Consider the following 15159-nt stretch of genomic DNA (forward strand, 5'->3'; position numbering starts at 1 on the left):
AACAAATCCACGTGTTTTTTGACAGCCACGTGCTCTTTTGACAGCTGTCATCCGCCATCTTTAAACTACAGAGCACTGTGCTGCCCTCTTTATCGTAGTAGATGTAAATTCGTCACCTGTCATCGGCAGTGCTGCCATCTTGGCGGGCCTAAACCTTAGTGCTACCAACTTAACCTCACTAGCGTGAGATAAACAAAGCCACGTGCAGCTGTCATCCGCCAGAGAGCACAGTGCTGCCCTATTTAGCTACTTACCTTTGAAATGTGGTACGTCACAGCTGTCATCCGCCATCTTGCATCCGAAACCTCAATGCTGCACTCTTTAGCTAGATACCTTTGAAATGTAGTGGCGGTAATTTGAGAAATTATTTATGCTCTTGTTTGGAAACAAAGCCACGTGCATCTGTCATCCGCCATCCTTAATCCAGAGAGCACCGTGCTGCCCTCTTTAGCTACTTACCTTTGAAATCTGGTACGTCACAGCTGTCATCCGCCATCTTGAATCGCAAACCTCAGTGCTGCACTCTTTAGCTAGATACCTTTGAAATGTAGTGGCGGCAATTTGAAAAATTCTTTATGCTCTTGTTTGGAAACAAACCTATGCGCTTTTTTTGTCAGCTATCATCCGCCATCTTTAATCCAGAGAGCACCGTGCTGCCCTCTATGTGGGGGTGGTAAATTCTACGCGCTCTTGTTTGGAAACAAACCCGTGTGCTTTTCTGACAGCTGTCAACCGCCAGAGAGCACCGTGCTGCCCTCTTTGTGCCGGTGGCAAATTCCACGTGCTTTTTGACAGCTGTTATCCGCCATCTTGCATCACAAACCTCAGTGCTGTACTCTTTAGCTAGATACCTTTGAAATGTGGTGGCGGCAAATTCCACGTGCTCTTGTTTAGTAAACAAAGCCACGTGCATTTTTGACAGCTGTCGTCCGCCATCTTTAATCAATAGAGCACTGTGCTGCTATCATGCGGGTAATTTCGTCAGCTGTCATCCGCCATCTTTAATCCACAGAGCACCGTGCTGCTCTCTGTAGTAGCGGGTAATTTCAAAAGTTCTGTTACCTGTCATCCGCCATCTTTAATCAAGAGAGCACCGTGCTGCCATCTTTAGCTAGATACCTTTGAACTGTGGTGGCGGCAAATTCCACGTGCTCTTGTTTAGTAAACAAACTCACGCGCTTTTTGTCAGCTGTCATCCGCCATCTTACATCACAAACCTCAGTGCTACACTCTTTAGTTGAAAAATGGTGGCGGATAATTTAAAAAGAAAACTTCTACAGCAGCAATCTCTCGACGCTAATTGCACAAGATGGTGGCTATACATGACTCCTTAAAGGTGCTCATGCGAGATGATCGCTATACATAGTTTCTTATGAGATGCCCTTGGGATGCTTGCGCAAGATGGCTGTTATACAAGGCTCCTTATGAGACACCTTAGGGATGCTTGCGCAAGATGGTGGTTGCTCTTATGAGGCGGCTTAAGGATCCTTGCACAAGATGGCTAGAGACACCCCCCACCCCTAAGGATGCTTGCGCAAGATGGCGGACGCATAATGGCGGCTATAGATAGCTCCTTATGAGACAGCCAGTACTCGATACAACATAAGATCAGAACATTGATTGATGTGTTCAGAACACAAAATAAGTGATCAAGACTAGAATCGAACACTGTACTCGATGTCGTTAACTTCAAAATGTGAATAAAACATTGTTTGGTGTGTTCAGAACACTACATAAGTAGAATCGAACGCTGTACTTAATACAACATGTTAGGGGATACCTTTGTTCTAAGAAGATCAGATTGAAACATGACAAGACTAGAATCGAACACTGTACTCGATGTCGTTAACTTCAAAATGTGAATAAAACATTGTTTGGTGTGTTCAGAACACTACATAAGTAGAATCGAACGCTGTACTTAATACAACATGTTAGGGGATACCTTTGTTCTAAGAAGATCAGATTGAAACATGACAAGACTAGAATCGATCACTGCACTCGATGTCGTTAACCTTAACATGTGAACAGAACATTGATTGATGTGTTCAGATCACTAAACAAGTAGAACCGAACACTGTACTCGATACAACATGTTAGGGGATACCTTTGTTCTAAGAAAATTAGATTGAAACATATCAAGACTAGAATCGAACACTGCACTCGATGTCCTTAACCTTAACATGTGATCAGAACATTGATTGATGTGTTCAGATCACTACACAAGTAGAACCGAACACTGTACTCGATACAACATGTTTGGGGATACCTTTGTTCTAAGAAGATCAGATTGAAACATAACAAGACTAGAATTGAACACAGCACTCGATGTCGATAACCTTAACATGTGATCAGAACATTGATTGATGTGTTCAGATCACTAAACAAGTAGAACCGAACACTGTACTCGATACAACATGTTAGGGGATACCTTTGTTCTAAGAAAATTAGATTGAAACATATCAAGACTAGAATCGAACACTGCACTCGATGTCGTTAACCTTAACATGTGATCAGAACATTGATTGATGTGTTCAGATCACTACACAAGTAGAACCGAACACTGTACTCGATACAACATATTAGGGGATACCTTTGTTCTAAGAAGATCAGATTGAAACATAACAAGACTAGAATTGAACACAGCACTCGATGTCGATAACCTTAACATGTGATCAGAACATTGATTAATGTGTTCAGATCACTAAACAAGTAGAACCGAACACTGTACTCGATACAGCATGTTAGGGGATACCTTTGTTCTAAGAAGATCAGATTGAAACATAACAAGATTAGAATTGAACACTGCACTCGATACAACATGTAATCAGAACATTGATTGATGTGTTCAGATCACTAAACAAGTAGAACCGAACACTGTACAACATGTTAGGGGATACCTTTGTTCTAAGAAAATTAGATTGAAACTAACAAGACTAGAATCGAAAAATGCACTCGATGTCGTTAACCTTTACATGTGATCCGATACAACATGTTAGGGGATACCTTTGTCCTAAGAAAATTAGATTGAAACATAGCAAGACTAGAATCGAATACTGTAAGAACATTGTTTGATGTGTTCAGAGCAAAAGTACAACTTCAATGATTTACCGAGTGTAAAAATCAAAAAACACACACTGTGCACATATCGCATAGCTATCTCGCCTATCACTTGCCTAGTATGAAAATCAAAAACACACTGTGCACATATCGCATAGCTAACTCGGCAACACTTCAAATGATTTGCTTAGTACGAAAATAAAATATCTATACCGCGTAGCTAACTCGTTCATCGCACTGCTAAGACGCTTAGTAATTGCGAATACACTGATATATCTCATACGAAAATCAAGAAAGCACACTGCGTAGCCAACTCGCTCGGTCACTCGCTTATTAATTGCAACACGACTAGAACACTGATACACGTTACTCTTATTTTCTCGAAACACACACACACACGGATAAGAATGTTGCGAGATACTACATACTTACATGTTTTTTAAAAAAAATAGGGGGGTGAAAGATCATAAATTATATGTACACATGTTGTCTCCTCCAAGTTGTAAGACGAAATAGACGCTGGCGAACGGAAGTAGCATGATATCTCAGCAAAAAAATACGCCAGCTATAGCGGAAACTCGCAGTACTGTTGGCTACGCAGTGTGCTTTCTTGATTTTCGTATGAGATATATCAGTGTATTCGCAATTACTAAGCGTCTTAGCAGTGCGATGAACGAGTTAGCTACGCGGTATAGATTTTTTATTTTCGTACTAAGCAAATCATTTGAAGTGTTGCCGAGTTAGCTATGCGATATGTGCACAGTGTGTTTTTGATTTTCATACTAGGCAAGTGATAGGCGAGATAGCTATGCGATATGTGCACAGTGTGTGTTTTTTGATTTTTACACTCGGCAAATCATTGAAGTTGTACTTTTGCTCTGAACACATCAAACAAAGTTCTTACAGTGTTCGATTCTAGTCTTGCTATGTTTCAATCTAATTTTCTTAGGACAAAGGTATCCCCTAACATGTTGTATCGGATCACATGTTAAGGTTAACGACATCGAGTGCAGTGTTCGATTCTAGTCTTGTTAGCTTCAATCTAATTTTCTTAGAACAAAGGTATCCCCTAACATGTTGTACAGTGTTCGGTTCTACTTGTTTAGTGATCTGAACACATCAGTCAATGTTCTGATTACATGTTGTATCGAGTGCAGTGTTCAATTCTAATCTTGTTATGTTTCAATCTGATCTTCTTAGAACAAAGGTATCCCCTAACATGTTGTATCGAGTACAGTGTTTGGTTCTACTTGTTTAGTGATCTGAACACATCAATCAATGTTCTGATCACATGTTAATGTTAACGACATCGAGTGCTGTGTTCAATTCTAGTCATGTTATGTTTCAATCTGATCTTCTTAGAACAAAGGTATCCTCTAACATGTTGTATCGAGTACAGTGTTCGGTTCTACTTGTTTAGTGATCTGAACACATCAATCAATGTTCTGATCACATGTTAAGGTTAACGACATCGAGTGCAGTGTTCGATTCTAGTCTTGTTATGTTTCAATCTAATTTTCTTAGAACAAAGGTATCCCCTAACATGTTGTATCGAGTATAGTGTTCGGTTCTACTTGTTTAGTGATCTGAACACATCAATCAATGTTCTGTTCACATGTTAAGGTTAACGACATCGAGTGCAGTGTTCAATTCTAGTCTTGTTATGTTTCAATCTGATCTTCTTAGAACAAAGGTATCCTCTAACATGTTGTATTAAGTACAGCGTTCGATTCTACTTATGTAGTGTTCTGAACACACCAAACAATGTTTTAATCACATGTTGAAGTTAAAGACATCGAGTACAGTGTTCGATTCTAGTCTTGATCACTTATTTTGTGTTCTGATCACATCAATCAATGTTCTGATCACATGTTGTATCGAGTACTGGCTGTCTCATAAGGAGCTATGTATAGCCGCCATCTTGCGTCCGCCATCTTGCGCAAGCATCCTTAGGGGTGGGGGGTGTCTCTAGCCATCTTGTGCAAGGATCCTTAAGCCGCCTCATAAGAGCAACCACCATCTTGCGCAAGCATCCCTAGGGTGTCTCATAAGGAACCTTGTATAACCGCCATCTTGCGCAAGCATCCCAAGGGAGTCTCATAAGAAACTATGTATAGCGATCATCTTGCATAAGCACCTTTAAGGAGTCATGTATAGCCACCATCTTGTGCAATTAGCGTCGAGAGATGGCTGCTGTAGAATTTTTCTTTTTAAATTATCCGCCACCATTTTTCAACTAAAGAGTGTAGCACTGAGGTTTGCGATGTAAGATGGCGGATGACAGCTGACAAAAAGCGCGTGAGTTTGTTTACTAAACAAGAGCACGTGGAATTTGCCGCCACCACAGTTCAAAGGTATCTAGCTAAAGATGGCAGCACGGTGCTCTCTTGATTAAAGATGGCGGATGACAGGTAACAGAACTTTTGAAATTACCCGCTACTACAGAGAGCAGCACGGTGCTCTGTGGATTAAAGATGGCGGATGACAGCTGACGAAATTACCCGCATGATAGAAGCACAGTGCTCTATTGATTAAAGATGGCGGACGACAGCTGTCAAAAAACACGTGGCTTTGTTTACTAAACAAGAGCACGTGGAATTTGCCGCCACCACATTTCAAAGGTATCTAGCTAAAGAGTACAGCACTGAGGTTTGTGATGCAAGATGGCGGATGACAGCTGTCAAACAGCACGTGGAATTTGCCACCGGCACAAAGAGGGCAGCACGGTGCTCTCTGGCGGTTGACAGCTGTCAGAAAAGCACATGGGTTTTTTTCCAAACAAGAGCGCGAAGAATTTACCACCCCCACATAGAGGGCAGCACGGTGCTCTCTGGATTAAAGATGGCGGATGATAGCTGACAAAAAAAGCGCATAGGTTTGTTTCCAAACAAGAGCATAAAGAATTTTCCAAATTGCCGCCACTACATTTCAAAGGTATCTAGCTAAAGAGTGCAGCACTGAGGATTGCTATGCAAGATGGCGGATGACAGCTGTGACGTACCACATTTCAAAGGTAAGTAGCTAAAGAGAGCAGCACGGTGCTCTCTGGATTAAAGATGGCGGATGACAGCTGCACGTGGCTTTGTTTCCAAGCAAGAGCATTAAGAATTTCTCAAATTGCCGCCACTACATTTCAAAGGTATCTAGCTAAAGAGTGCAGCACTGAGGTTTCGGATGCAAGATGGTGGATGACAGCTTTGACGTGCCACATTTCAAAGGTAAGTAGCTAAAGAGGGCAGCACTGTGCTCTCTGGCGGATGACAGCTGCACGTGGCTTTGTTTATCTCACGCTAGTGAGGTTAAGTTGGTAGCATTAAGGTTTAGGCCCGCCAAGATGGCAGCACTGCCGATGACAGGTGACGAATTTACATCTACTACGATAAAGAGGGCAGCACAGTGCTCTGTATTTAAAAATGGCGGATGACAGCTGTCAAAAAAGCACGTGGCTTTGTTTACTACACGCTAGTTCGGTTAAGTTGGTACTACTGAGGTTTAGGCCCGTCAAGATGGCAGTACTGAGGATAGCGATGCGTTGTTGTCTGTCAAAAAGCACGTGGCTGTAAAAAAACCCGTGGCTTTTTTTACCTCGCGCTAGCTAGGTTAAGTTGGTACCACTGAGGTTTAGGCCCGTCAAGATGGCAGTACTGAGGTTAGCGATGCGTTGTTGTCGATGACAGCTGTCAAAAAGCACGTGGCTTTGTTTACAAATTCAAATCTCCCGCCAAAATTCAAATTTCCCGCGGTTGGTGGAGGGAGCCCTGGGAGCCCGGAGGAGGTGGTGGCGCCAGAACTGTCCAATTATACTACTCCTTGTGACAGTATACGTAATTTTTAAGAACATAAACTCTATAGTAAACAAATTCAATTCAATGTTACTGGAAATATTTGATAAGCACGCACCAAAGAAACAGGTAAGAATCACTCGCCATTCATCCGCGTGGCTAACGGCCGAGATAAGATCTGCTATGACCAGTCGTGACAAAGTGCACAGACAATACAAACTGACGCATGACACAGATGATTTTGAGCGGTACAGGATTCTGAGAAACAGAACAAAGCAACTAATTAGGAACTCTAAATATAAATACTTTCAGGAACTGATGAACACCAACAGCCCGAGACAAAAATGGAGCAAATTACGTACGTTAGGTATAGGTAAAACCGTAGAACAACATGTACCAAGCATATTTCGCACGGCCAAGAATAGCCTCTACCTCCTTCGCTAAAAGTTCACTACCCTTGTTTCAACAGCATTCTGTGCATGAGCAATTGTCTTTTAGAAATATCACTTCGAATGAAGTTAAAGGTGTGATATACTCTATTACATCTAATGCCACAGGTAATGATGACAGTCCTATATCGCTGATTAAAGATATCTTGGGAGCTGTTCTGCCAATACTAACACATATATTTAACTACTGCCTGACAAACGGAGTGTTCCCAGATGTTTGGAAAGATGCACTAATTAGACCCATCCCGAAGAGCTCCAAGTTAGATTCCCCTTCAGATTATCGTCCAGTATCCATCCTACCACCCCCATCCAACGTACTTCAACGCCTAGTTCACACACAAGTTACTGAATACCTTACCAAGCATTCCCTCCTCAATCCCTTCCAATCCGGCTTCAGGAAAGGACATAGCAATGCGACAGCTTTACTACGAGTGACAGATGATATTAGACGTGCAATGGACCAACGGGACGTGACTGTACTGACATTATTAGACCTCAGTAGTGCCTTTGACACTGTCAACCCTCAGTTACTACTGCACAAACTTCGAGAACTAAATTTTAATAGTGTGTCGCTTCGGTTCTTTTCCTCTTACCTTGAAAATCGCCGGCAACGTGTGACAGTGGGAAACATGACTTCAGGGTGGCAAAGTAAGATCCTCGGTGTCCCTCAGGGGTTGGTCCTGGGACCACTGTTATTTATAATTCAAATTAATGATATATCGAAAGCTATTAAATTCTGCAAAGTGCAAGTGTACGCAGATGATGTACAAATTTACTGTCATTCAAAACCGAGTGATATTGATACTGCAATTACTAAAATAAATTCCGACCTAAAACATCTTAGTGACTATGCAAATTTAAACAGTTTACTAATAAACCCGAATAAAACTCAAGTTATTATTATTGGTACCAGTAAAAACCTATATTCCCTCAAGCAACGGGACATCTCTCCAATAATTTTAAACAACGAAATCATACCCTACTCTACTTCAGTGACTAACTAAGGATTTATTATGACTGAGACCCTAAATTGGACTCAACAGGTGATAAGCACATGTAAGAAAGTACACAAATGCTTATATCCTCTGAAGCGCTTCTGCAATGTATTCTCGGTTCGACTTAAAGTACAACTAATTCACTCTCTTATACTACCTATACTTGACTATTGTGACACTGTGTTGACTGAAATTACCTGCGACAGTAACAAGAAACTCGACCGGAGCCTCAACAGCTGCGTAAGATATATATTTAATCTGCGATATGATGCTCACATATCACCATATTATAAGGAATTGTCGTGGCTTCGAGTGCACCAGCGCCGTGAATTTCACATGTTATCACTTCTGCACAAAATAGTTTCCACTAATACTCCCAACTATCTTTCTTCACCTTTTTCTTACCTCTCTTCATATCATGACCACAATACGAGATCTGGCTCCTCTCTTACTATACCTGTAAACCGCACTGCTGCTTACAACCGCTTCTTTATAATCTCTGCGTCCAGGGCATGGAATTTGCTACCTGCGAACATTAGGGACAATCCCTCTCATCGCAAGTTTAAAGTGGCGTGCCGCGAGTATTTGTTGAGTAGATCCTGCTGACTTACTGGATAATTGTTGAGTGAATGAAAGAATGAATGGGATGAATGAACGGATTATTGCAGTGGATTTTACTGTGTGTATTTTAAAATAAAGGATTATTTTGTTGTCTTTTTAATATTATTACTGTTATTTTTGCTATTAATATTATTTGTATTATTTGTATTTGTAAGTACTGTATAAGTTATGTACATGTATACTCGTCTAGTGGTTAAGTGTAAGAGAGGGCCTTGAGCCCTAACTTCGCCACCAATAAAGGCATTATCTATCTATCTATCTATCTATCTATCTATCTATCTATCTATCTATCTATCTATCTATCTATATATGCCGTATGTTAAGCAGAATGTCTGTCCGTACGCTGCATATACAGATCCATACCGTTCCGTCAATAGAAATCAAATTTTGTGAACTTACCTTTTAGGATCCTGCAGATAACCCTGTCTATGAGAACCCATTCCCTAGATTCAGGCCCTTTTACACCCATTCTGAAGGTCTTTGGAAATGTCTCGTCTTATCTTCATTTAAGTGAAGTTTCCTTCTGTCCATTTGACCAACACGTTAAATGTCTAAAGTAGTTCCGCGCTGGATCTTGAGGTGAGAATTATATTGCCCACATAAATAATATCAGGATATGTATGATATCAGCCGTAGCAATCTGTATACTTATATATACCATATATTAAGCAGAATGTCTGTCGGGCCGTTCCATATACAAATCCATACCGTTCCGTCAATCTGAATCAAATTTTGTGTACTTACCTTTTAGGACCCTGCAGATAACCCTGTCTATAATAACTCATTCCGTAGATTTAGGCCCTTTGGCACGTTAATAAAGGCAATATATCGAATCTGGTATAGAGTACAAGGCCAGGACGAAGCTCGATAACTCCCTATGGGGTATCGAAAACCTTGTTTTGAGGCCCTAAAACTAACCATCGGAGATATTGGCATTAGGAATCTGATGAAGAAATGACAGGCCATATGTCAGCTCAAGGAATCCAGAATAGTATGAAGGTCTGGTGTTCGAAGTAGGCATGTGCGTGAATATAGGCGAAGCTAAGGAGAGATTCTACTTCAAACGTTTTAAACTCATACCTAGCGTTAATCTGCCAGACACTTATGGCAACTGGATCGACATTTCCACACTGTTATTAGCATGATCATTGTAAATATATTTTAAAACTTACAGACAAAATTAATCTGCCGAGATACTCTCCCAATTTCCACACTACAGTATTACAGTAATGGCTGTGAGAATCATACAAGCGTTAAATTCAGTATTTACAAGAGATTCTGTTTAAATATTTCAAAGTTATAAATTGGTGCTAAATGGCTTAATGTCTTGAGAGAAGCACTGTGGGATAAGCCATCCTAGCACTGCTAGGGGCGGAGGTGGTGTAAGGATTGCATATAAAAATAACCCTAAATAGTGTTGACTCCATATTTTTTGGGGGTACTGACATGAATTAGACACTATGGATGTCGTTTTAAGTCCATGTTCAGCCTCCACCGGCAGGGGGGGGGGGGGGGCGGATTCAGAAGGGGTAAAATTTTCCAAAATGACGGAGAGGAGTGTTGATTCCTTAGTTTCCGGTTCTTAGGCTGAGTGGTGACAATTGGAATCATGTACGCGATATCAATAGTGTGACGCATAAATACATGTTGTTTGTTTGGGTCATTAGTCCATAGACTGCTTTGATACAGCTCTCCGCCCCACCCTATCCTGTGCTACTCCTACACCAACTGAACAAGCCCTATTCTCTTGTTATGTTCGTTCTTCTCTCGCTAATTGATTCAGTACCTCTTCGTTCGTAATTCACAGAGCTCGATAGCTGCAGTAGCGTAAGTGCGGCCAGTATTAGTATTCGGGAGGTAGTAGGTTCGAACCCCACTGTCGGCAACACTGAAGATGGTTTTCCGTGGTTTCCCACGTTCATACTAGGCAAATGTTGGGGCTATACCTTAAGACCATGGCAACTTCCTTCCTTTCCTAGTCCCTTCCTGTGCCATCGTCGCCATAAGACCTATTTGTGTCTCTGCGACGTAAAGTAATTTGTAAAAAATAAACTTCATAATTCTATCTATCTGTATTCTTCTGTAACAATACATTTTATATATAAACTTTATTGCGCACAAGTTGTGCAATATTAGGATACATTAATCAATACAGAGGTCTATGATTGATTTCACACCATTTTTACACGACAGTACGTGATATCGGTCACAATGTTTACCACAGAGTTTACATATGCACATCGAGTCCGGGTCGTGATATGTCTTCGACCTACATATTTTGTGATGGTAGCCATGGACTGCCATGGAATTTACAAAATGGCTCAGCTCCTGGTTTGTGCCTGTCCATGCTCTGTTCATCATGGCCTCTGAAGAGTAGAACTCTGGCCATATCTCCTTCTTTTTCTTCACCCTCTCTAACCACAGTTTCTTCCAGTTGTCTGTACAGGGCAGATTGAATTTCCATCTCAGGTCCTCTATTAGAAATGTTTCTCTCGCGAGTTCGTACGCTAGTCTTGACTTGGTGTACTTTGAAATTCCGAGGGCTGCTTTCAAGAATCTGGTTTTCACTTTTTACATTCGTATTAGGTTTTTATAGCTTAATTTTTCCCATGTTATCTCTATTCCGTATGTTAGAATAGGAACGATTTGGGCTTCAAAGAGGGCTATAGCTGTATCCAGGGAAAGTTTGCTTAATGACATGATGTCGTAGATGGTTTTGGTTGCGGCAGCTGCTCGTTGTGTTGTGTGAATTTTTAATGAGTGTGCTGTTGTCTGGACCGTTACGCCCAGATATTTGAAGCTGTTCGTAGTTTGTAGAGGTTCATGTTTGAGGTAAATTTTGTCCCTTGCAGATAGGCGTCCTCCTTTCCTGAAGACCATGTGTACTGTCTTTTCTGCGTTTATTTGCAATCCGTTGTATTCAGCCCATGTTCCTAGAGCATTTATTCCTTTCTGGAGTTCGTTAGTATCGTGCGAACCCATCACCATGTCGTCTGCTTATATATAAATCTTGAGGGACGGAGCGGAAGTTCTTATTGCTTGTACCACGTCATGTTCTATTTATCACTCCCATCATGAGTTATTCTAATACACAAGTAACAGTATTCACCTACTTTAAGACTTCATTTTCTGCATCGCCAGACACCATTCGACTGCACTCCCTTACTTTTGCTTTGGACTTCTTCTCCAAGACTGTGTCCACACCATCCACGTCTTCTACAGCCTCATATAAAATAACAATCTCGTTAGCAAATCTCAGAGTTTTGATTCCCTGTCCTTGGATTGTGAATCAATTTCAAAATTCCTCTTTCATTTACTTTAGTGTATGGTACTAGTTGATATTTTCAAAAAAATAAATGTAAGTTTAATTGTTCAACTTACTTTTATTATACTCTATGTTTGGGAAGGATCAACTACTTCCCACACAATCATGAGTGCGACAAGGGAACAGTGTAACGCAAAAATAAAGCCTGCGGTATACGGTCAAAGTTTTGTCAAGTTTAATACTTCACAAGAATGTTCAGTACTTCAAAAGTTTACTTGTCACATCGCTTGCAGTACTTGACAAATATTAAGAGGTCTTCAAAAGTCTTGAAAGCAAATTAGAACATGTTCTATTTGATCAAACAATTGTAAAATTCAGTATGTGGAGTGTAAGTTTTATAACATTATAATGGATTTGAAATGTCACAAATCTTATGTGGAATAACTTGTAGAGAGGAAATGTGTTCACTGCGACAGCCGCTAGGCTCCAGAAGAATGTTTACTTTTATAACCTAATAAATATAACTTCTCATCCGCCATTCTCCATTGTTAAAGCACCCAGTAACATCAACGTGACGAAGAACTCTACCACGAGACAACCAACGTACCTACCTGTGCAATAGAAGCGAATCGTGTAGATCCCATCTGGAAAAAAATGGAAAATGGCCTACTGTTTAAAGCTCTTGCTTTTACATGATTTACAACACTGAATGCATCGTTCAGCAATTTATTGACTTCTGGTTGTAATACTTTTGAAGTCAACGCCTTCCTGTCTATCATGTAATGTGTAAATTTTACACAGTTAGTAACGGGACTCTCTCTTGCTTTGAACTCCTTTGAAGTTCCAGTAAATACCGTCACTCAATCGGTTCATATACCAACACAATTTGTCCACGACAGATTGTTGTCAATGAAAAACGAATTCACAAGAAAAAAATATCTTCCCCAGTAGTCCTTCCTTCCTGAGCTCTACGAAATAGAAAATCGTCGTGCATTTCATGTTCATGACGGTAGCGTACGAAAACAAAGAGCTGGGCACTGTGACGTGGTAGCAATATTGATGTTTTTGTCAGAGGGTATTGTATCAGTACGGCGAGCCACTTCAGACACTCGCCGGACTTTTCTCCGTGTATGATCGCGTACATTTTCACAGCTAAAAATAATTTCTCACCAATGATCCAAGGCGACTTGGATTTTGCAATTAAATAGGATGCTCTTAGCACTTTCTTTTAGGCACTGTTGCGCGCTTCTCAAGGAAATCTGACATCACCTTTCAGTTGTTGCTCATGACGCTTAAAAATTTCTGTAGGTTTACTTACACAGTCTGGATGTTTTGTCTGCAAGTGTCTCACAGGCTTCAAACTGTCGTTAGCTAAAATCTCCAAACAAAGAAGATTTTGAGGTGGTTCTTGATTATTCAAAAGCACGTCAGTCATCTTGATATTTACACTTTGTGTTTGGGTGTAGAATTAATGTTGCTGGTGGGAGCAGAAGTAGAAGTGAAAAAACAATGTACTTTTGATTATTCTTGTTCTTTATTAGGACTGAATATGTTAGAAGGAGGGATAAATAACTTCCACGGTGTCTCTTTATACCCCTTATCCACAGTTATCCACAGGTATGGCGATACTTGTATTAGTTTATTGTAAATCGGTCAAACCACTTCCACAAAACACGCACCTGTCTTTGAACTGACTACAATCACCTGGCTGAAATAGAAGAGTCCACTCTTGTAAAGAAGCGGTGGTCACATTGTCATTAGTGGTTGTTAAGTGTTCGCTAAGGTGATACCGCGGTGGGTGGTGGGTGAAAGGATGCTGCGCTGGAGATTTTACTCGCACTTTTTCTCACAATACAGGATCTAATGGCCAGTTTTTGTGAAATAAGATAGCAAAGTACGAGTTTGTTAGTCGTGAATGGCAGTGGATGAGCTTCCTGCCTAGGTTCATGGATGCGAGAATCTGAGGATAGTAATTTTTGTTACAGAATATGAAATATAAATATTTCAATCAGAGCCAGTGGAAATCGTAGGCAGTTGTCTTGATTTGATTATTCTAAATTTCTTTTATTATTCCTCTTAGGTAATTTACGTTCCAATATTTTTCATTTCTGGACCTGAGGCCGTCTGTTGCATTATTGTGAGATGTTGCTTTTGCTTGCCGATAAAATCACGTCTTCTTGAATGCTGTATTGTTGCCATTGGGCGTGGTGATAGTGATTATTTAATGTTATCACCTGCATTGTATTGTTGAGAAATATGCTTTGTGTACGTGTATTTAATGTACCAAGATAAATGGTCCGTTATTTTCCAGTTACATCATTCCTGGTTGCAAGCGTTTCGCCCCCGTGTGCTAAGTTGGGCTCATCAGTTGGTACTTAGCACATCCACCAAGACGCATGGCTAGTGCACACCATGGAAGCCCCTTCGCAGGCTACTTGGAGCCACCGGCAGTACCAGTGCACTAAGAGAGACTTTGTCTCACTACCAAAAATCGATGCCTGCTTGGCCATCAGAATGTATAGATGTTGATTCCCATAGGGAACCAACATCTGTATCATGTGTTTCGTGTGTTGAACATAGTCACAGAAATGTATTTAACTTGTCCTGATGGACTTTATATTTTATTTCTGTTCTCCCGGTTTAAATTATATTTTCTGTTTATTTTTGCTTATTTTGATGGGGTTGATACTTGTTTACCTCGATTTGTTTATTGCTTTGATGTATTTATGGTGGCGCTTCCCTTTGTAAGAGTTATTCTTTATTTTCATTAAAAACTCTTCACTATTCTCGAAGGTCCCTTTCTTTGAAAACCAAGATGATGTAATTTGTGGTCGGTTAAGCCTGGTGGCTATGCTGATGAAAATTTAATCTGGTAAAGGCGAAGGGTGGGGAAAGGTCATGATCTGTTAAGATAAATAATTTAAGTATGTTTATGAAAATTGAATTTGAAAATACCTATAGATAGCCATACCCATGAATTTACCATTTAT

General features: G+C 40.5%; 1 protein-coding gene across 1 annotated transcript in view; it reads left to right on the forward strand.

Annotated features, from left to right (window-relative positions):
- The window catches only part of LOC136881880 (oocyte zinc finger protein XlCOF6-like), a 148423-nt gene extending 133814 nt beyond the window's left edge, over window positions 1–14609 (forward strand). Inside the window, exon 4 of the mRNA XM_068229435.1 lies at window positions 14481–14609. Within this exon, the coding sequence (XP_068085536.1) occupies window positions 14481–14523 (43 nt within the window). The 3' untranslated portion in view covers window positions 14524–14609. The remainder of the gene's footprint in view (window positions 1–14480) is intronic.
- The last annotated feature ends 550 nt before the right edge of the window (window positions 14610–15159 follow it).

The sequence above is a fragment of the Anabrus simplex genome, chromosome 10, assembly GCF_040414725.1.
Source record: "Anabrus simplex isolate iqAnaSimp1 chromosome 10, ASM4041472v1, whole genome shotgun sequence".
NCBI classification, from domain to species: Eukaryota; Metazoa; Arthropoda; class Insecta; order Orthoptera; family Tettigoniidae; genus Anabrus; species Anabrus simplex.